The 23,893-nt window shown below is 44.1% G+C and overlaps 1 protein-coding gene across 1 annotated transcript in view; it reads left to right on the forward strand.

Moving 5' to 3' along the window:
- Nucleotides 1–23,893, forward strand: part of USP34 (ubiquitin specific peptidase 34) — a gene marked incomplete in the record, with an annotated part of 5,849,982 nt that overhangs the window by 1,613,545 nt on the left and 4,212,544 nt on the right. The window contains 1 exon segment of the mRNA XM_044061224.1: nucleotides 18,693–18,822. Within this exon segment, the coding sequence (XP_043917159.1) occupies nucleotides 18,693–18,822 (130 nt within the window).

Below are 23,893 nucleotides of genomic sequence, written 5' to 3' on the forward strand. Positions count from 1 at the left end.
TCTCTCTCAGTTTCAGGCCTTTGTTGTAGGGAGTGTGTTTGACCTTTCAGAATGATCTGGCATCCCTTATGAAAAGTCCATGTTACTTCTGAAAATGGTTTCTGAGTTTTTCCTGTTCTGTCTGTTCACTTCTGTTTACATTGTTTGGGAAAAGGCCAGTTGAGAAATGACTTGAAGTGGGCGCAGGAAATTAAGAAGGCAGGCCAGGCACAGGAAATTAAGAAGGCAGGCCATTTTATTAGCTCCTTCACTCCACAGAGAGATCACTTTTGGCACTCTACAGTTTTCCTTGTGAAATGCAAACCACGTTGTGTTTTGCTTTCATGTGGCACATTACAAACACTAATGAAAATGCAATAAAAACCCATTGCACTGGGAGACGGCCTGCCTCCATTGCCTTCTTTGTGAGAATGCTACGTCTGCATTATGGCCTGATGTTCTTCAGTGCACACCTTTACAAAGCTTTGACCTTGACCGTAGGAGTAAGGCTTTTTTGCAATCCCATCGTACTTCAAGATTCTTCCTTCTGAAGTTTGTACTCTGGTCCTCTGGCTTTTCCTACCCTGGTGGGTTACTCCCTGGGATTGAGACAAAGCAGTGACTCTTCAATGAGGGCTCTTAATGTTGGATGTAAGAGGTATTACTTGATGTACATAAGGACTCTCCTCGATGGTTGAGGAATAACCACCCTCAGTCCACCATGGATGTGTGACTCCTCTGTCCAGCATTAGCTGTTGGAATTCACTGCAAGTCAGGCAGGTATGTACTTGGACCAAACACATTGAGAACACTGATTTTACTTCAGTATAGAAGGAGAAATAACCCAATGTCCTTCTATTCCTATGTTGCAGTATTCATACTGTGAGATTTCCCACCTCAGTCGACCCGATGTCGTGTCCTACACAAAAGCTTAAACCTGACTTCTGTAGGTGTGTGGGACGTCACACGCAGGGCCATAAACCAGTGGCCATCAACGTGACGTCTGCACTCCTAGACCTTAGAACTTTTCAGCCGCAGATGACTTTACTTCGTCCGCTTCGATCCTACAACCGAAGACTTCTAAAGATAAGTACCCTGTTGGGGATTTTTTCTCTTACGTACGCTTGAGATTGGTTGCTCTAGATTCCCCTTTAGCCAATTTCTGAGAGAGCAAATGTAACTGCAGGCGTCAGATACTGCACAAAGATTCTCACAACAGGTGTGTGTGTTGCTTAGGAAAGGAGCACGACCATAAGCCCTGCCCCATTTGTCAGTCTTTCGTGTCAAAGACCCTATGCAGCAGATTGGCTGCACTTAACTTGTATTTGGAAAATCAAAGACTAAAACGTCTCACACTCAGGATGGATCCCGAGTTGGCCGCCCAAGCTGAACAACCGAGGAAGAAGGCCAAGGTGTCCAGGCCTTCTTCCGATGCCGCTCTGCCATCGGATGTCCCACCGACTACCGATTTAGGTGCCCAGGGACACCTGATTACTCCGTCAGCTCCGGTTCCTCTGGAAGAGGCTGTTTTTGCAGGCATTGGAAAGCACGTTTGCGGAGTTAAGCCAGACGCTGGCCATAACTGACGTAGAGGGGGAAACCAACACTTGGTCGGCCAACCGAGACTTCTCCTGCTTCAGCCTAGGCCTCTGTCTCTAAGCCTACCCCTATGCGCATGCCAACAAAGAAAAAACAGAAGACTAAACACTTGAGCAGCCCCATGCCTCAATGAGCTCCAGACTGGCAGTCAATTACCAACTCACTAATGCAGGCCTTTATGGCTCTTAGGCCCTCAGGCCCAGCCCCTACCATTATTCCTGTGCTGAGCCCCAGGCCAGCCTCTGCTTCCTGCCTACCTTTAACCACTACTCATCAGGGAGAACAACAACCAGAGCAGTCCTACTCCTGTTCTGTGGAATCCATTTCCTGTGTCTCAAATTGCTTCACCTGTGGATTATTACTTCCCAGATGAAGACTCTGTTGAAGGAGATTCTCCCCCAGAGGACATTACCTTTGGGGAAACTATTACAAAAATGAAAGAGTACTTCAAGTGTGATACTTCCTTAATGTTAGATACCCAGAAGAGGTATTTTGAACTTCTGCAACTTGAGTCACCATCCCCTTCAGCCATTACTCCTGTGCTTCCAGCCTTCTTCGATGCCTTTAACTCGGTCTCCAAGAACCCAGATTTGAAACTTCCTGTCCCTAAAAGGCCGTACAGATTATACAAAGTGCCTGATCAGAAATTTCTGGTGAAACCTCCCTTGGCTGACCCAGCAGTTATTGCTGTGTCTCCAGACAGTCTAGGCAGATGTTCATCGTGCATACAGCTGCAGTCATAACAGATGGGTTCTCCTGCCATCAGGCGGGTCCTCGGATGGCCGAATTCCAAAGTCTAGGTCCGGCATCGGTTGTCGTCGCTTCTTCCCTGACGTCAGTGCGACAGGGGTATAAAAGAACCAGCCAACGCCATTTTCTTCAGTCTTTCTTGCCGCGCGGTGCCCGAAGCAGAAGCAGTTCACAAGTGCCGGTCGGCCAGCTCCTGAAATTACGAAAATTTTGCAACCGAAGTCTTCTTGAAAGCTAAGTACCCCGTTGGGGAAACTTTTCTTGCCTCAGACCGATGTCAGACAAAGTTAATAATTGTATTTCATGTGGGAAGCAAATGCTGCATAAGGATTTTCATTCCCTCTGCATTCCTTGCTTAGGCCCAGACCACGGCGTCTCGGTCTGTCGTTTTTGTGCTACATTCAACAAACACACCATTAAGCGTCGGGCGGAGTTCGCCCAGCACTATTTTGGCAAAAAAATTAACTACATAATGTCGTCGGATACCCCGACTCCAGTTTTGACTAAAAGACGCAAAGATGAGGACCGACACACGAGGTCCATGGCCTCTACCGACACCACGCCAAAGCCGACTACAGGTGGTCCGGTTCTCAGCGAGGCGCCTACGCAGCCCCTGCCTACCGACGACACTTCATTGGTGGTGTCTACTGTGCCCGAGGTCGCAGGCTCCTGGGCCCACACCTCGACTACAGATACCCAAGCCACTCTAGGTGGTGAAACTCAGAATGTCGACAGGTCTGCCTCCTCTCAAGGTGTCTTCAGGCCTTCCTCTTCTTTTTCCATCAAGGCTTTCACCAAGTCTAAAGCAGCCATACATTCTAAGAGACAAGCTACACAGGGCCCTTCTCCAGGCCCCATGCCTAAAAAACAGATGCTTAAAATGGCTGAGGATTTAATTAGTCTTATCAGGGGTTCTCAACCCCCCCCCCCCCCCAGACAAAAGGCCCAGAGTGGAGGAAGAATCCCCCTCCTCCGGACCAGGTCTCCATTATTTCAGAGCACTCTGATGAACAGGAACATTCATACTCCCCTTTTGAAGATTCTGATGCAGAGGAGTCCATTCCCTCTGTCCCCCTGAGGATTACTCATTTGGGGAAACCTTGCATACCTTGAGGGAACACTTCCACTGGGAAGGCCAAGAGTACTCGGACTCCAAGAAAAGGCTTGGGGATTTTCTCTTGCTCCCTCAGCACAGGCCTCTGGCTATACCTCCTGTCTTAGACATACTAGATGATGTGTATTCGGGGGCCTGCCTTAACCCAGACTCTTTACCTCCAGCCCCAGTCAAGCCTGACAGGTACTACCGGGTTCCTGACTCACACCAATTCTTATACAAAAGCCATGCGGCTGACCCAGAAACTATCTCACAGGGCCCCAAGGGAATTAAGGCCTCCACTGCTAAAAATCCATTACCTTCAGAGAGAGATTCCAGATCTTTAGAAAGGTGGGGAAAAAAGGTATACACCTCGGCCACCTTAACCATGAGGGCATTAAACTGCCAGTTCTATATGTTAAAGTACCAACAGTTTCTGTTATCACAGTTGAGAAGCAAATTGTCACAACCTGAACAACCAGACTTGGAGTTACAGGATTTGATGCATAGTGCAGAACAAGTGGGTAAACATACCTTGCAATGTGGTTTTGATGCTCTAGAGGCCTCATGTAGAGCTGCTGTTACAGGATCAGTCATACGTAGACATGCCTGGCTCAAGGAGCAAACCTTACCAGATCATGTCAAAGCTAAATTACTAGATGCCCCTCTACAAAAAAATGTATTATTTGGTGTTAAAGCTGAGGTGAGGTATTAAAGAAAATGGAGGAAAAGGCTAAATCAGTGCAAACAGTGAAAGATTTTCTACAGGTACAACCTCCACGTTTCAGTAGAAATTGGCCTTCCAAAAATTGGTCCTTTCCAGCCACGGACAGACCCCAAAGAGGTAGATACAGGCGACCGAGGGGCAGAGGGCAATCTCAAGGATCGTTTAGAGGCAGACAATGGCAAGCTCCTACACAAAGAGGTGGTGAGGATAGTTCACAGCCATTCAGAAAGCAAACCCAATGACTTTCCCCTTTGCATGCCAAGCAAGGCTCAAATGGCAGCACCCTTAGGCAGAAAACTGGCATTATTTTCGAAAAATTGGCATATTGTCACAAAAGACCAATGGAACCTGGACATTATAAACAGAGGCTACAGATTCCATTTTCACACCCTTCCACAAAAGAGAGGCATGCCAAACCTGCCACACAATCAAAGGGCAGAGGCACAAAGACAAATTTCAGATCTCATGAACATGAAAGCTATTCAAGAGGTACCTACTCAAGAACAAGGTCAAGGTTTTTATTCCAGACTATTCCTGGTACCAAGGAAGGGAAAAGATTGGAGACCTATTTTGGACCTATCCATCCTAAACACATTTTTACTCGTGCCAAAATTCAAGATGCTCACATTACAGCAGCTTCTTCCCATGCTGGGCAAGGAGTCTTGGCTGGTAACATTGGACCTCAACGAGGCATACCTGCATGTCCCAATCAGACAAAATTGCAGAAGATACCTCAGATTTCTTGCAGGTTCAACCCATTATCAATTCTCTGCATTGCCCTTTGGCTTATCTACTGCACCCAGAGTATTCACGAAATGCCTGGCATCAGTAATTGCCTACTGCAGACTTCAAGGGATACAAATATACCCATATTTGGACGACTGCCTGATCCAAGCGGACAGCAAGCACATACTTCTGAAACATCTGGCTTTTGTAAAAATGTTGTTGAATTCTCTGGGGTACACAGTCAACAAAAAGAAATAAAGCCTAATACCCTCACAAAAAATAATTTTCCTGGGTGCCAACTTGGACACAAACGCCCAGATGGCCTACCTCACACCAGAGAAACAGGGGCAATTAACTCAATACTTCAGAAAACTAGCAAATTTCACCAGGCTGACTGCAAGGAAAATCCTGCAGGCTCTGGGATTCATGGCATCTTGCATCCTACTAATCCCATGTGCAAAGCTGCATATGAGGAAACTTCAATGGTACCTGAAAAACCTATGGTCTCAACACAGCCACAGTTTGGAAACAATAATACCACTAATTCCATGTCTTCAAAAGGAATTTCTGTGGTGGGCTCAAGCATGCCAAAGAAACACAGGTCTCCCATTCTGTAAGCCTCAAGCAAATCAAGTCATCGCAACAGACACCTCGAACTACGCCTGGGGGGCGCACATGACAGATCGGTGCATTCAGGGCAAATGGTCCCAAAAAGAAAAGCACCTACACATCAATCAAGAGGAAATGCTAGCAGTAATAAATGGTATTATAGCTTTCAAAGACCTTCTGCATCCATGCCAACTATTGATAACGACAGACAACACCACAGTAATGTGGTACATAAACAAACAGGGAGGAACCCATTCATACCCCCTATGCAGGCTGGCCATGTCACTTTGGAACATGGCTCTGGAATTCCAAATCGAACTTCAAGCACAGTACTTGCCAGGCAAGGAGAACACGCTGGCAGACAACCTAAGCAGAAATATGACAGACCCAAACGAATGGAAGTTGCACCCTCAAGTTTTTACAGAAATAATTCAAGCATGGGGAAGGCCAGACATAGATCTCTTTGCCTCCCACAAAAATCACCAATTGACAAAATTCTGCTCAAGGACTTTGCATCCACAGGCCTGGAGAGTGAACGCTCTCTCTTTCAGTTGGACAACAATGACAGTTTATGCCTTTCCACCTCTTCCTCTGCTGCCCAAAGTTCTATTAAAAACCAAAGCAGACAGACCAAAGATGATTCTCATTGCTCCAGACTGGCCAAGACAGCACTGGTACCCACTCCTGAGGAGCCTGACGCATTCCCCACCATGGACCCTACCTCTAATGCCTCTTCTTCTGACTCAGCACAGCTTCAAAACTCTTCACAGTCATCTGAAAACACTCAATCTGGCCGCATGGAAGATTCCTTAACTTCACAACAGACCCTACTCTCCAAGGAGGTGCAGGATGTCATTTTGGAGGCCAGAAGGCCTTCTACTAAGAAAGCTTACTCCGCAAAATGGAAGCAATTTTGTGCCTGGAATGAGAAAAAGGGCCAGAATCCTGGAATACTGAATTTACCTCAGATATTACAGTATCTAGCTGAGCTGCTAAGCAGTGGACTTTCATTCTCCTCCATCAAAATCCATGCCTCAGCCATTTCTGCAGAATACAACACTGATCCTCCTTTATTCTGTCATCCCCTCTTAAGACAGTTCCTCAGAGGGGCTAAGAATATAAAACCCCCAAGTAAACAACCAATACCTGCTTGGGACCTCAATTTCATTCTAGAAAAGCTGACCTTGCCTCCTTTTGAGCCAGCTGCCTCAACAGATTTGCAATATTTGTCCTGGAAAACAGCCTTCCTTCTGGCTATCACCTCAGCTCGCAGGGTATCGGAACTACAAGCCCTCATGTCTGTGCAGCCTTTCATAATTTTCCATCAGGACAGAGTTTCCTTACGGACCAATCCGTCTTATGCCAAAGGTGGTATCCAGGGTAGCTTTGAATCAGGCTATTCACTTACCTACCTTTTACCCTAATCCTCAAAACAAAGGGGAGAGACTACTATATTCCTTGGACATCCACAGACAGCTACATTATTATTTGGACAGAACAAAGCCTTTCAGAAAATCAGAACAACTCTTTGTGTCCTATGCTATAGGAGCTCAAGGGAAGCCAATTTCCAAACAGACAATCTCAAAATGGATAGCCCACTGCATACGCTTTTGTTACTCTTTTCATGGTAAACCTGTGCCTCCAGGCATCAGATCTCACTCCACAAGGGCCACAGCTACCTCTGCAGCTTTCCTCAGAGGAGTTCCTACCAAAGATATTTTGGAAGCAGCCACTTGGAGTTCTGTGCATACCTACTCCAAGCACTACCACCTACCATTATACTCCAAATCTAGAGCAGGCTTTGCCACTGCAGTCTTGCAGGGCATCCTGGCTCCTCCTAGTTCCACCTAGTGCCTACCACCTCTTTTTTAGCTTTGGGATTCTACCCATCTGTTATGACTGCAGCTGTATGCACGATGAACATAGTACAGTTTTGTACCTACCATAAATATAGATGTTCGAGTGCTAATACAGCTGCAGTCCAGGTTTCCCCTCCCTCCTTCCCCTCTTGGGACAGGCCTATTGGCTAACACCTCCTCATACAACTTGATTGGGGTATTCATTTATGGTGTATTTGCTTGCAACTACTGTTCTTTGATTATATTGCACTGCATTATTACATAAATTTATGTATTGCCTTCCTTCTGGGGGCACCTGACATCTAGGGCAAGAAAAACTGAAGAAAATGGCGTCGGCTGGTTCTTTTATACCCCTGTCGCACTGACGTCAGGCAAGAAGCGACGACAACCGACGCTGGACCTAGACTTTGGAATTCGGCCGACCGAGGACCCGCCTGACGGCAGGAGAACCCATCTGTTATGACTGCAGCTGTATTAGCACTCGAACATCTACATTTATGGTAGGTACAAAACTGTACTTTACCCTCTGCTTCACTTTTGCCAACAGATAAAGACAGCAAAACCATGGACAGAATGGGTAAAAAGGTATACACCTCGTCCACCCTGGCCTTCAGGTCTATCAATTACCAAACCAACATGGTTAAATACACTGTGGAACTTGTCTCCCAGGCTTCCACCTTGCTGGCTTCTACCCCAGACTGTCCAACCAAAACTGACATTGCATCAAAACTGTCCCTAGCTACAAAATAGCCAGACACTCTTATCAGGTGCAGTTACAATGCAGCAGAGGCATCAGCCAGGTCAGCTGCCTCTGCATCTGCCTTACACCGATACTCCTGACTTCGCCTACAAACTCTACCAGAGGATTTTAAATCCAAAGTCATGGATGTTCCTCTGGACCACAACCTTTTATTTGAGAAAAACTCAGCAGAAGTTTTCAAAAACTTACAAGAGAAAAGCGAAGAACTTCATGACATTAAGCATCTCGATGTCCACCATCCCTAGATGTTATAGGAACTACCCAGCAAAAACATAGTTCGTCAGAAGGACTTAGTCAGTGTCACGCCTCCCTCCTCAAGGCCCCTCAGGGCATCTAGGAGACTGCCTTACTCCAGACTCCTCAACTCTCAGACACACCAGCCAAACAGCCCTTTCCAGACAGAGGGGGGCCCCACTATAGCATGACTGTCCTGCTCAACTGCCTTTGTCCGTCCGCTTTACCCACTGCTTTCCCTTCTGGAAATCCATCACAACAGAACTTTGGGTTCTTTCTGTCATCAAAAAATGATATTTCCTATCCTGGAAGAAGACCTAAACCAGAAAGAATCCCTTTCCCTCCAAAAAATCAGCTTCATCTATTCCCTAGAGCCAGTTCCCTCAGGACAGGAAGGACAAGGCTTCTATTCCCGTCTTGTCTTAATTCCAAAAAAAGGATGGCCCCTGGAGACCAATCCTAGATTTATATCTGAACCTATTCCTGAAGGTTCCCTCCTTCAAGATGCTTTCCCTTAAAACTCTCCTACCCCCCCCCCCCCCCCAAGCCTTCATGGTCACTCTGGACCTAAAGGATGCTTACCTGCACATTGCTATAAGACCATTCCACAGGAAGTTTCTGCGCTTTACTGGCCACTCTTCACACTTTCAGTTTACAGCCTTGCCCTTTGGCTTGTCCATGCCTCCTAGAGTTTTTGCAAAGTTCTTGGCCCCAGCCATTGCCTGTTGCAGAAACAAGGGAGTCCAAATCTATCCTTACCTGGATGACATTTTCATTCTGGCAGACTTAGAGTTCACCCTTCAGACCCATCTTAAGTTCACCATGTCTCTCCTCCACAACTTGGGATTCACCCTAAACCATCTGAAATCCTCACTGCTTCCTCAACAGGACAAAGTATTCCTAGACTGCAGGATAAGGACAGATCTAATAAGATCCTTTCTCCCGCCTGACAAAATGCAGTCACTCTCCACCCATTTTCAAAGCCTACTTTCAGAGTCTCGTCTGTCTGCAAGACAGTTTCTACATGTTCTAGGTCTCATGGTGGCCACTATTCCCATGCTCCCATTAGCAAGGATGCACATGAGAAAATTCCAGTGATACCTAAAGAATGTGTGGTCTCAGAGCCAATGTGCACTAGACAAACTTATTCCTCTTCTGCCCTGCTTAAAAGCAGAGCTGAAGTGGTGGATTCAGCAAATTTCACAGAACCAGGGCATTCTTCTGCCTCTCCCTCCAACCACTCAATCCATGCACACAGATGCATCAGACCTACGGTGGGGGGCAGCGTTACAGGACTTCAGGGTACAACAGTGTTGGACCCCTGCCCTGCAAAAGCAGCACATCAGTGTCCTGCAACCAGGGCTGCTCCACATTGTGACAGACAGCACAACTGTCATGTGGTACCTCAACAAACAAGGAGGGACAAAGGCATACCAGTTATGCCGGATAACCCTACAAATCCTGGGTCTGGCAGCCAACCACAACGTTTTCCTGCAGGCCTTTTACATCCCCTCTCAGGAAAACAAGCAAGCAGACTTGCTCAGCAGAACATCCTCTCTACAACACGAATGGATGTTCTACAGGGATACCTTCCTAGACATCGTCCACCAGTGGGGCACACCTCAAGTGGATCTGTTTGCCTCCCTCCAGAACAGGCTAACCAAATTCTGCACCAGGGATCACACTCCTCTAGCCTGGAGAGTGAATGCCTTCAGCTTTCCATGGAAGGGAATGTTCCTGTATGCCTTTCTTCCCTTCCCTCTAATACAAAATGTCCTTCTGAAAATCAAGAAGAAACAACCAGAAATCTTGCTTTTGACTCCCTGTTGGCCAAGGCAACAGTGGTTCCCCCTTCTTCATTCCCTAGCCAAGGGCAATCACCAGAAGTTACCCCACAAAGTGGGCCTAAAGCAACAAAGGGATCTCTCATTCACCCCCCAGCTGTCCTTCACTCTTTGGGTGATCAACTTCTGATCCCTTTCAGCCAACACTATTCAGAGGACGTGCTGTCAGTCTTGAGAGAGGCCAGAAAACCAACTACAAGACAAAACTACTTATCTAAATGGCAGAGATTCTCAAAATGGTGTTCCCTTAAGGACAAGGGACCCTTTTCAGGCAGATCCCTCACTTGTCCTTACCCATATATGTGAGCTCATTGAGGAAGGACTAGTATACTCTTCAGTGAAAGTCCACCTCTCGGCCATTTCAGCCTGCTTGCCTTTACAGCCACCACTACTTTCCAGACTGGACATTAAACTTTCCCCAAGAGGGGTCTTGCATATCAGACCATCAAGAAAACCTATCTCTCCTCCCTGGGACCTCAGTTTTGTGCTGGAGAAGCTCACCTTACCTACTTTTGAGCCAGCCAGCACAGCTTCTCTACAAATGTGCATATGGAAAACCATTCTTTTAGTGGCCGTTCCCTCTGCCAGAAGACTGTCTGAACTACAGACCCTCATGGCCTGTCCTCCTTACACCACCTTCCACAATGACAGGGTGACCTTAAGCACAAACCCTTCCTTCATGCCCAAAGTGGTGAATGAACTATCCTTAAACCAGTCTATTCAGTTACCTACCTTCTTCTTCTCTCCAACTAATACCGCAGAGAGGATCCTTCATTCCCTTGATGTGCACAGACAGCTGAGTTTCTACTTAGACAAAAATAAGTCCATCAGATGATCTGACCAACTCTTCATCTCCTTCCACCCCAGGGCTCTAGGAAAGGCGGTCTCCAAACAAACCATTTCCTGTTGGATCAGGAAATCCATTGTCTTCTGCTATTCGCATCATGACAAACAATTGCCTCAAGGAGTTAGGGCTCATTCCACTAGAGCCATGGCCACCTCCAAAGCCTTTCTTAGGAGGCTGGACACAGCCTCCATCATCGAAGCAGCTACCTGGTCTACAGTTCACACTTTCACAAAACACTACAAGCTAGACCAGGTCTCCAAGGCCAGAGCAGGATTTGTCAGGGCAATCCTGCAGGGATTCTTGGAATCCTCTACCTCTGCACCCTCCCTTCACTCCTTCTAAGCTGTGGTACTCTCCCACAGTAAGAATACTGCAACATTTTGGATACAGAATAATTGTGTAAAATCTTACCATAACCATAGATGTCCTTCTCTTCCATGTTGCAGTATTCCTTCCCACCCTCCAGACCCCCTTTTTTCTATCTCTACTGGATGGTTGGTCTTTTGACCTCTGTATCCACTCACTACAGACTAATCTGTACAACCCATCAGGGACATTTGCTCCTTAGCCTCAAGTTGTTCTTTTGTAGACCTAATTCTGGGCTTCAAGTTCTGAGGTCTGTGGGTGCAGATGTCACATTCATGCTCCCTGGTTTATGGCCCTGCGTGTGACATCCCACACACCTACAACAGCCAGGCTTAAGCTTTTGTATAGGAGCAGATGTCAGGTTGCCTGAGGCAGGAAATCCCACAGTATGAATACTGCAACATGGAAGAGAAGGACATATGTGGTTATGGTAAGATTTTACACAACTCTTCTTTATTACAAGGTTTAGGACTCTCTCTGAAGCCAGATGAGAGAGGACCTGAAGTAGATGCATAAGACACTCAAATTTTCACTCCACAGAGAGCTCACTTTTGGCACACTACGATTTCCATGTGGAATGCAAACCACATTGTGTTTTACTTTCATCTGGAAGATCACTTATCTTGTGAAAATGTAATAAAATCCCACTGCACTGGGAGAGTGGCTGCCTCCATTGTCTTTTTTGAGAGACTGCTACACATCTGCATTATGGCCAGCTGTTCTTCAGTGCACACCTTTTACAAAGCTTTGACCTTGACCCTTGGAGTCAGGCTTCTTATAGTCCCATGGTACTTCAAGTTCTGAAGCTTGTCTTTAGACTTCTACCCTGGTGGTTTATTTCCTGGGATTGAGACAAAGTACTGACTCTTCAGGGAGGGCTGTTAATGTTGGATGTAAGAACTGCATTAGGGCCCTCCCTTATGGTTAAGGAATAACCACCCTCAGTCCACCATGGATGTGTGACTCCTCTGTCCAGCATTATCAGTTGGAATTCACTGCCAGTCAAGTAGTTATGTACTTGTAACAAATAAATTGAGAACACTGATTATACTTCAGAAGTGGAGGAGAGAGAACCTGTTATAACAAGGTTCTGTACTGCAGGACTCTCTGTGATGTGACTAAGGAATAGTCATCCGTTTTGCAGCAAGGTTTATACGCAGGAACCTAGTTGATGTTCTTTGTGTTTCACTGTTGCAGTCATCACATTTTGGTTATCTGCTTGCAGTAGCCCTTAGTCGGCCTGATTATCAAAGTCTTGGGTCCTGCGTCGGTTGCTGTCTCATCTTCCGTGACGTCAGATAGTCAGGGGTATTAAGCATGCAGCTGATGCCATTACATCAGCCTTTCCTGCTGTGTGGTGCCCAAAGCAGAAGCAGTTTGCAAGTGCAGGTCAGCCGGCTCCTGAAATTTTTGTTTTCGAGTTTCAGAACCAAAATCTTCAACTAAAGCTAAGTACCCTGTTGGGGAAACTTTTTTCTTGCTTTAAACCAATGTCATTAAAAGTCATTAATTGTATTTCTTGTGGAAAGCAAATACCTCATAAAGATTTTCATTCGTACTGTATTCCTTGCCTAGACCCTGACCACGACATACCTCGCTGTCAGTTTTGTGCCTTATTTACACCATGAACATTTCGTCATCTGTATATTTTCGCTTCTAAATATTTTGGTACTCGGTTCAATTATCCAGATATGTCTTCGTTAAGCCACCCGACTACAGACATTCAGAAAAAAAGTAAAGATAAAGACGGAGACAGGCCGCCTAGGTCCAAAGCTGCTGACTACGCTTCTCCTAAGCTAGTCACCGGTACTCAGTGAGGCGCTTTCGCAGCCCCTGATACCCGCTACTTCAGATTCGCAGGCCTCTACTGAGACCCATTTGGAGTCCAGTATGCCATGAGATGCTTCAATTGTGGAATCTGCGGATGTCTCTACCTTGGATGGGTCCGGAGCCGCTGTGCAGGCACTGGCTTCTGAGGGTGTATTCAGGCCTATTGACTTGCATATTAAACCGATACCATCTTCTTGTTAAGGCCTAAAACTCTAACCATGTCTAGAAAACCGACGTCCAGACTGCATGGTCAGGCCTCTATGCCTAAAAAACAAATGAGAATGGCTGAAGACCTTATTACTTTAATCACGGGAAGCCAACCTTCCCCCTCTGAGACCTAGGAGTGAATTTGCTTATGATACTTCTGACCAGGTTTCTGAAATTTCTGTTTTCTCTGATGACCAGGATTTACCCTTATCTACCTATGAGGATTCTAATGCAGAAGACTGTATTCCCTGTGCTTCTCCCCCAGTAGATTTTTCTTTTGGTGAAACCTTGCATACTCTTAGGGGATCATTTTCGCTGGGAAAGCCAGGATTACTCTGACTCTAAAAAGCGGCTTAGGGATTTTTTACTCCTGCCCCAACACAGGCCTTTAGCTATCCCTCCTGTACTAGATATTTTTGATGCTTTTTCGAAATCTAGCTTGGCCCCTGACTCTTTACCTCCTGCTCCCAGGAAACCCTGATCGATATTACAGGGTTCCTGACTCTCACAAGTTCCTTTTTAAAAATCCTACTGCGGATTCTGAGACCATTTCACAGGGACCCAAGGGCATTAAGGCTACTACTGCCAAAAATCCTACCTTCTCTGATAGAGACTCCAGGTTCCTGGATAGATGAGGTAAGAAGGTATACACCTCTGCAACCTTGGCCATCAGGGCCTTAAATTGCTAGTTTCATATGTAAAAGTATCAGCAGCATATTATTGGATTGCTTAAACAGAAAATTATGTTGATTCCTGATTGTGCTGAAAGTAAGGATTTACAGAATTTAATGCATTCTGCTGAACAGGTTGGAAAACATACTTTGCAATGTGGTTTTGATTCACTAGAGGCATCTTGCAGGGCTGCTTTCACTGGGTCTGTAATTAGAAGGCATGCTTGGCTTAAGGAGCAATCTTTGCCAGATCATGTTAAAACTAAATTGCTGGATGCTCCCTTAAATCAGGACCGCCTGTTTGGCAACAAAGCAGAAGTTCTTAAAAAGATGGAGGAAAAAGCTAAATCTATGCAAACTGTTAAAGATTTCTTACAAGTACAGCCTCCAAGATTTAATAGACATTGGCCCTCTAAAAATTGGTCCTTTCCTGCCTCTTCCAGGCCTTCTCAGTTCAAACCCAGAACCAGCAGAAGACCCAGGCTTCAGTCCCAGGGTATGCACAGGACTAAGCAGTGGGGGGCTCCCACTTCCAAGTCAGGGAGTAGTAAGACTCCTCCTATGGTAAGCTGTCTCAATGACTTGACTTTAAAACTTCCAAGCACTTCTCAACTGACTGCTCTTTTAGGGGGAAAGATTGCTCTGCAAGCAAAAAACTGGGAACTCATTACACAGGACAAATGGGTTTTAAATATAGTTTCCCAAGGATACAGGTTTCACTTCCACACGTTATCAACCCCAAACGGTTGGCCAGATCTACCCCCAAATCAGTGGGCAGAGGCTCAAAAGCATGTACTCTCTCTCTCTCAAGATTAAAGGCTATTCAAACTGTACCAGAAGAGGAAAAGGGACAAGGTTTCTACTCAAGACTTGAAGAAAAGACAACTCATGGCGTCCTGGACCTTTCTATCTTAAACACCTTTTTGGTGTTTCCAAAATTCAAGATGCTAACTCTTCACCAGTTGCTTCCCATGCTAGGCAAGGATGCCTCGTTGGCAACACTGGATTTAAAGGAAGCCTACCTGCACATCCCAATCAGGGAATCTTGCAGAAGATATTTGCGCTTCAAAGCAGGCTACAGGCACTATCAGTTCTCTGCACTACCCTTTGGCTTATCTACTGCACCTAGGGTATTCACAAAATGCTTAGCTCGTCATTGCATTTTGCAGGCAATGAAATATTCAAATATACACATACCCGGACAATTGTCTAATTCAGGCAGAAAGCCAGGACATACTTTTGAATCATCTGGCATTTGTACAAAAGGTGCTAACTTGTCTGGGGTACACCATAAACGAAAAGAAATCACATCTTGTACCCTGTCAGGAAATTATATTCCTGGGAGCGAGCTTGAACACAACTTCCCAGATGGCTTTCCTCATGCCAGAGAAACAAATTCATTTGACAACTTCAAACTAATGGCCACAAAAGCCCTGCTATCTGGAAGGCAAATACTGCAAGCTTTGGGGTTCATGGCCTCTTGCATTCTATTAATTCCATATTCAAAACTGCATATGAGGAAACTACAATGGTATCTAAAATGCCTATGGTGTCAACATTTTCAGGATCTAGAAGCAATGATTCCTATCATTCCTTGCCTACAGTTAGAGTTTCTTTGTTGGGCAGAGGCCTGCCACCAGAACAAAGGTCTACCATTCACTCTACCCCCTGCCGCCCAAACCCTAACAGAAGCATCAGACTATGCATGGGGGGTCACCTGGGAGGGAAGTGCATTCAGGGCAAATGGAACCCAAATCGAATGCACCTGCATATCAATCAAAAAGAAATGTTAGCTGTACAGAATGTTCTGACAACCTTCAAGGACCACATTTTTCCAGGACAATTAATGGTAAAGACGGACAACACCACTGTTATGTGGTACATAAACAAGCAGGGGGATACCCATTCCTTCCCCCTCTGCAGACTAGCCATGGCTCTGTCGAACACAGCCTTGAGATACCAAGTGCGTCTTCAGGCTCATTTCCTGCCAGGAAAACTAAGTACATTGGCAGACGAACTAAGCAGAAATCTCATGGACCCACACGAGTGGAAACTGGAACCAAAGACTTTCAACATGTTGATAAACAAATGAGGGAGCCCAGATATAGACCTGTTTGCCTCCCCCCAGTACTTCCAAGTGGACAAATTCTGCACAAGGACTCCCCACAAACAAGCTTGGAAAGTGGAAGCTGGAAAAATCTATGCCTTTCCTCCTCTGCCTCTCCTCTCCAAAGTACTAGTAAATGTCAAACAGGACAAACCAAGGACAATACTGATTGCACCAGACTGGCCATGCCAACACTGGTACGCCCTCTTGCGCAGTGTGTCACTGCTGGCTCCATGGCACCTGCCTCAGACCCCTACCCTGCTGTCACAGCAGGAGAGCCAGATTCTACACCCTCAGCTTCAAACCCTCAACCTGGCAGCTTGGCTAATTACCTACTCTCAGTTACCATCCGTCAGTAAACAAGTGTTGGATGTCATTTTGGAGGGAAGGAGGCCTAGTACTAGAAAATCTTATGCTGAAAATGGAAAAGATTCTGTGCCTGGAGCCATACTCAAGGGATGGGCACAGTTGCACCCAGTTTACCTCAGATTTTTCAATATTTAACTGAGATGCTTCACAAGGGCCTTTCTTTTTCCTCCATCAAAATTCATGCCTCAGCCATTTCAGCTCATTGCAACACAGAACCACCCCTCTTCTCTCATCCACTGCTCAAGCAGTTCCTCAGAGGGGCCAAAAACTTAAGACCACCCAGGAGAGCACCAACTCCAGCCTGGGACCTTAACTTTGTATTGGAAAAACTCACTCTACCTCCTTTTGAGCCAGCTGCAAGTGCAGAGTTATAATTCCTTTCTTGGAAAACAGCCTTTTAGCAGTCACTTCAGCAAGAAGGGTATCTGAATTACAGGCCCTTATGGCAGTGGAGCCTTTCATCATTTTTCATACAGACAGGGTGTCCTTCATGCCCAAGGTAATATCCATTGTGGCTCTTAATCAGTCCATTCATTTGCCAACCTTCTTTTCTAATCCACAGAACAAAGGGGAACGGATACTGCAATCCTTAGATATGTGCACAGACAACTTAGATTTTATTTGGACAGGACTAAACCTCAAAGGAAATCTGAACAACTGCTGGTGGCATTTGCTGCAGGGGCAGAGGGGAAGGCTATTTCAAAGCAAACCATTTCTAAATGGATAGGCCATTGCATTCATTTCTGCTATATGCACCATGTAAAACCTGTCCCACAGGGGATTAGACCACATTCAACCAGGGCTGCATCTACCTCTGCAGCCTTTCTCCAAGGTGTCCCTACCAGGGACATCCTAGAAACTGCTATCTGGAGTTCTGTACATACTTTCACCAAGCATTTCTATTTGCCAATTTTCTCTAAATCCAGAGCTTGCTTTGCCACTGCAGTCTTGCACGGCCTTATAGCTGGTCCCAATTCTATCTAAAATTCCTCCTCCCATCCTTAGCTTTGGGAATCTACTCAAATATGATGACTGCAACAGTGAAACACAAAGAACATAGTACAGTTGTGTACACTTACCGTAAATGTAGATGTTTGAGTGTACTCAATGTTGCAGTGTGTGTGTGTGTGTGTGTATATATATATATATATATATATATATTTAATTGCTTCCCATTAGGGGGGCACCTGACATCTTGGGCAAGAAAAACTGATATAATGGCATCTGCTGCATGCTTTATACCCTGACCTCACGGAAGAAGAGACAGCAACCGACGCAGGACCCAAGACCTTGATAATCAGGCCGACTGAGGGCTACTGCAAGCAGATAACCCAAGTGTGATGACTGCAACAGTGAATACACTCATACATCTACATTTATGGTAAGTGTACACAACTGTACTTTAGTGAATCTCACACTGCTACAGAGATGGCAGACAGCATCTAAATGCATTGAAAAACTTTTGTTAGCTTTGAAAGCTGTGAAGTGTGGAAGAACAAATTGTTCTAACAGCTCTTAGCTGTTTAATTACTGGTGCAGTTTTCTTCCTGCCTAAGTTTAAGTAGTAAAAATTCACGTCTTGAACTTCACCCAAACTTCCCTCTCAAGGTGAATTTCTTGGAATGCATTTCTCGAGCACACACCAAACTTGAAGATGATGATAAAATTTCACGATTTACAGGATGATGCTTAATAGTGGCTGGTGGGTAACTGGTGAGCTGCCAAGTGCATTTATAAAGCTTGTTCATTAGGTCATAGAGTTTGACACGCATCTAGCGCACCCTTGAGCTGGAGATTTTATGAAAAAAAAATGCTGAATTCTGGTTTGTGGAAGGGATGATCCCAACCAAGATTCATCACAAAGACCTTTTCACAGTTCATCTTTTATACTAAATGTATTTTATGTCTTAGTGATTTATCATCTAATATGGAATTTGAATATGTAGTTTTATAGCAGTTTACTTTTTCTTAAATTGCAGAATTAGTTCTTTTTTTTTTTGCTTTTAACTAGATATTATGCTAAGAGTTTCTTGTTTGTTATGGTTTCAGCTGATTAGAGTCCTAATGTTTTTTTGTGATGCTGACTGAAATAATGACTTGAGCATTTTTTCCCAGACTTTGTACTTGGCGTCAATACTTATCAAAGCACTCTGGAATAATGCTCTGGCAGCCAAAGCCCAGTTGTCTAAGCAGAGTTCTTTTGCATCCTTACTCAATACTAATCTCCCTTTGGGGAATAAGAAAGGTGAGTAGTCTTCCAGTCAACGTAAATCATTCATGTGAATATGTATTGGTAATTTTTAAAGTAACCAGTAATTTAAAGTGTGTTTCATTGATGAGTGTTACATATTATATGGATAATCAGTGCTCTGTACTTCTTTATGTGATAGGACATTGATAGTTTTAGCAAGGACTGTTTGAATATTTCTGAACTTGTATGCTGTATCTAGTCTAGATGTGTTTAGTTAGAGTTGTTCAAGTTGTGTAACTTAGCACTTTGGTTGTGGTATGTCATTAGGAGAAGTCAGAATCTTTTGCTGTTCCCCCAGAAGTTTAAAAGTTAAGAAATGGTCAAGTGACAGTTTGCTAAGTTAAGTCTCTTCTGCTCAGACAACAGGTTGTTGTGTATTAAGGTAATTTTGATACCAGGAAGCCCAACAAAAAGGCAGCATGCCATTTCTTTGGAATCTACACTTGATTTTCTCTTGGTGAGATTACTTCTGCTGCTGCTACAGACCTTGAAACCATTTGCCCTGAGAAATATTTCATTAATTCATGAATTTCAGTTTACAATGCAGAGTCAGTCCATGGGCCAGTATTCCCCTTGCCTGCACCCATTCTAATAGGTACTTCCTGACTGCTGGGGGGGGGGGGGCAGAAGAAGTCAGGCCTGAGATGAATTTACAGACACCCTTTGAATCATTAAACATTTCCTTAAAGGAAGTGAAAATATCACCCTGCTTTATATGTAATAGAAGAATGTTTATTCTTCACTGTCTTACGAATTATCTGATCAGGGATTCAGGTCTTAGTTTGTGTGCGCTTGTAAAGCCATTTGTTTTTGGAGATGTAGGAAATCAAGGTGGGTTAGATCCTTAATACAGAATGACAGACAGATCACCTTGCAGGAGTTTGTAATCAGTAGACTATAGGGATAGAACGTAAAGCCTGTTTTGGTAGCTGATGGTATTCAGTTTTGTGATATTTTGGGTAGAAACTCCTATTTTTTTCTACTTGTGTGATATGTTCGAAGGAGTGCATACTAAAAATAGCATTATTTTCTTTAATTGGTTTGATCAAGGCAAAATAGAGAGGAATGGTAACTTGTTTTGGCTTAGGTGAAATCCCTTTAGTTCTTCTTCTTTCGGCTTTTCCCGGTTAGGGGTCGCCACAGCGGAACTCCAGTCCGTTAATGATTGGCAGTAGATTTTTACGGTGCCGAGGTGCCCGCTCGACACCCAACCTTAAATGAAGGCACGTCCATTCTACGAATGTCTTTTGAATGCCACTCTACCACGGGGAGGACATGCAGACTCCACACAGAAGGCGCTGCAGCCGAGAATCGAATGGGAGAACCTCTTGCTGTGAGGCAACAATGCTACCGCTGCACCACCGCAGCTTATAGGTGAAATCCCTTTAGTAATTAGGCTAAATAGAAGGATTTGCGGAGTACTCTTCCTCTGTTGTAGTCAAAGGATAATTGTCGGAGAAGATGCCATGATCTCTGATGAATGTCATCAGTCTGGAGATGAGTGCGCCAAAATCTCTGACAAATGTATCTGTCGGGATAGGAGTTTTTTCTATACTGTAAGCTACTGTCAAGATTTGTTTACCAAATGTGACAAAGTTATAGTTCTTTGTTTAATTTCAGCCCATTTGTAATACACTACTGATTTAAGTGGTTTATCCCTAACCGTATTAACCCATCTGATGCTGAGTGAATGACAACACCCAGCTGGTCAGCAAATTTATTTTGGTATATGTTTGGGTTAGTGGTTTGCAAATCTGAGAATTAGCTGCTGAACCGAAGAGGTCCCAGTACTGAGCCATTGGAATTCCACTAATCACCTTTTTGCTTTCTGAGGTGGCACCTGCGATTTTACATCAGTCCTGTCAGTCAGTCAGTTGTTATATACATCTTTTGATCTAGGGTTGCATATTTAGGCTTTTCTGCTTATTTGTATTTCAAGCGCGTGGAAATAGTGTCAGAGGACTTGGTTATTTATCCAGGTATGCTGTATGAACTGCATTTCCCCTATCTCTAGCTTTAATGATATTTGCAAAAAAATATTTATTAAATTAAGTAGAGACGATCTGCCTTTACAAAACCCTATTTGTGGTGGGTATAGAGCAGTAATATTTTTTATATGAGAGCTTATGAAATCAGATAAAATGTGTTCCTTGGCTTTGAAATTTGGGCTTGTTAGGCTGATAAGTCTATAGTTATTAGGATCTGAGGAGAGCATAAGAGTAATTTCTCATATCTTGGGAGCATTCATTATGACTCTGCTTAAGTTGAACAGTTTTAGGAGGGGTTTGGAGAGGATGTGTCTAGTGCTGTTGTTGAAGGAACTGAGTATGTTATTGTCAGGGCCCACAGAGTTGGTATTTTTACCTTTAGAATACATTTCCGACATCTTCCATAGTAAGATTGGATGGGAGGGAGAGAATGGATTCGGGGATTTGTTGATCTTCATTGCCTGTTTCTGATGTGTATTTGGCACTAAATTCATCTGCAAATGTGTTAACAATATTTTTAGGGTTTCAATGGGTAGTATTATGAATTAATTCAGAACATTTGCTGTATGTGGTTAATCATTTTATGTAGTTAACAATTAATGATTATCCTTGACTTCAGATTTTTATGTTGTGCTTTGCTTTGATCTTTTTATGGTAGCATTCAGACTTTTGCTGATCTTTTTCATGCAGTTTATAATGTGGGTAGATTTTGATTTATTATAGGCCTTAATTAGGATTTTTCCCTTTTATTGCAGTTTGTATTAATATTGGCACTCCAACAAGGTGGCTTATTTTTGTTTCCCAGTAGTATTAGTTCTGATAGGGACCAGTTGGTTTATGTTGTTTGTTAGGTGGGATTCATTGTCATAATTGACAGCAGAGACTACATTGGTACTTGAAATCTTATATTTGTATTTTGAGAGCTGATTATGTAGTTTTAATAAGTTTATCCTTTAAAAGTCTTTAAATTTGGAGGTGTGTATTGTGGTGAGTTTAGATTTCTGAATGCGGATTTGTGATCATATTTGATGAGAGATGAGGGTGCTGAAGGAAAAAAGGAAGTAGGTGCGATGTTATTGAGGACAAGGTCAAGAAGATTTTTTTTTTGCTTTATAGTGCAACATTTTACAACATTTTCATTTTTACATAGTGTGCACACCCCATGCATGGCCCACTTCTTATTTCAGCACTGATTGGTGGTGCAACCATTTTATAATTGTGTTTATGTAATACTAATAACTCTCTCTCCTCAATTAGAGAGTTTAGTATTATATATGTATATATAGTTTGTAGGTGCTCGTCTGGGCACAGTAAAATCGGATAGCCTCCCTCCTTTCCTCCTGCTTGAATCCATACACTGAGGGCCCAAGTTAGGAAAGTAATTCAAAATTCTTCTCTTCCAGTATGGCTAATTTTATAAACCCTTTGATTCATGGTACCTGCTGTCACCCTTGCTCCTCTGGCCGGGTTTCACATACAAATACTTCAGTGGACTTAGTTGACTCAGTGGTCCATTCTTCAGCATCTTTTAACCGTTCCAGTCAAGATCACACATTGTGCAGAAAGTATCTTCTTTGGTGAATTCATTCAGACAAATTCTTAGAAGGTTGTTTTTTTGTTCTCCCCCCTGCCCATGGCCACAGTGATCATGGATGCCTCTCAACTGGGGGGGTACTTGGGAAGGGCAATCCAAGGTACGTGGTCCCCTGAAGAGGCCAAGACACTTCATTGTCCTGGAAATTAAATAAATTCTGTTAGCATTGCAGGCCTTTCAAAACACTGTCCCATCCAGGACAGTTGCCATTCAGATGAGTAAGTATGCTAGTGGTTTGATACATCAACAAACACGGAGGAACCAAGTTGTATCCTCTTTGTCGAGAAGCAATGACAGTGTGACAATGGGCGATCTCTTCTGGTTGCTTTCTAATAACACGCATTCTGATGAAATCCAGCTTGTTTGCAAACAAACTAAGCAAGTCCATTCTAATGCCTCATGAGTGGTCTCTCTGTCGAAGTGGCGGACAGTATTTTCCATTGATGGGGTCAGCCATGCTGGGATCCGTTTAAACAAGTGCAGCAGGTTCTTTGCTCTGATCCCCACAATGGGGGAATCACCAAGAGATGCTGTAGCTCCATTGTGCCTGACTGAGAGTGCCTCTGAAACAATCTGGAAATATAGAGCTGAGAAGTATATTTTTTGCAGTTTAACTGTTCAGTGTTCTGCACTGTCTTTATTTTTTGCTTGATTGAATTATTTACTTGTCTGTCTTATCTGTGCCTGCATTTATATATTTGTTAACCTGTGGCCGAATTTTGTTCTCCCATCCTCCCTCCCAACTGCTCTCCTTAGTCCCTTAACTTTGAATTATCTTCTGTTCCTCCTCTCTCCCTTTCCACTGTATTAAAAAAAAAAAAAACTTTATTCAGCTACTTACATTTTTCTGTATTTGTGTTTCTTCTTGCTGCTCTGTTACTTCATCTTGCTTTTTCCTGCTACTTGCTGATTGTTCTCTAAAGTGCTCAACTGCATCTTTTCTGTTGCATTTGTTACTGCTTGTTTATAGCCTGTCTAATTTCAGTGTTATTCTAAGCCTCTTAGTATTGGTTTAAGCACTTTGGCTTTTGGGCCCACCCCTTAGCTCTCCCTGGCCTTTCTCCCTCAGATTCTGACAAATAAAGAATTAAAATTTCCTAGAATTTCTCCTGCCAGTCTGGTTGATATGAGCATCCTGAGACAGTGTAGCAACTGCCTCATGTACACGGACAGCCATCTGCTACTACCACCTAGGAACACAATTTGTGAAAGATGCAATTACATTAGGAACCCTAGAGTCCATGCTCTCTCCCTCTCAAGCCAGTATATCTGACATCGAAAAGGTTGTCAACACAATAACTACACCTCAAACACCACCCACACCTACACAACACACACCCACATATGCGGAGGTCTGCAACATAAACATACCTAAACAAAGGAGACCTACGAGGCAAAAACACACGCAATCTCCACAGCCGTCCACACGCCTGTGTCTCTCAGCCACAATAGCTTCACCATAAACCCAACATATTAGTCATAT

This window comes from Protopterus annectens, chromosome 1.part0, assembly GCF_019279795.1.
Source record: "Protopterus annectens isolate FY-2018-M chromosome 1.part0, PAN1.0, whole genome shotgun sequence".
NCBI classification, from domain to species: Eukaryota; Metazoa; Chordata; order Ceratodontiformes; family Protopteridae; genus Protopterus; species Protopterus annectens.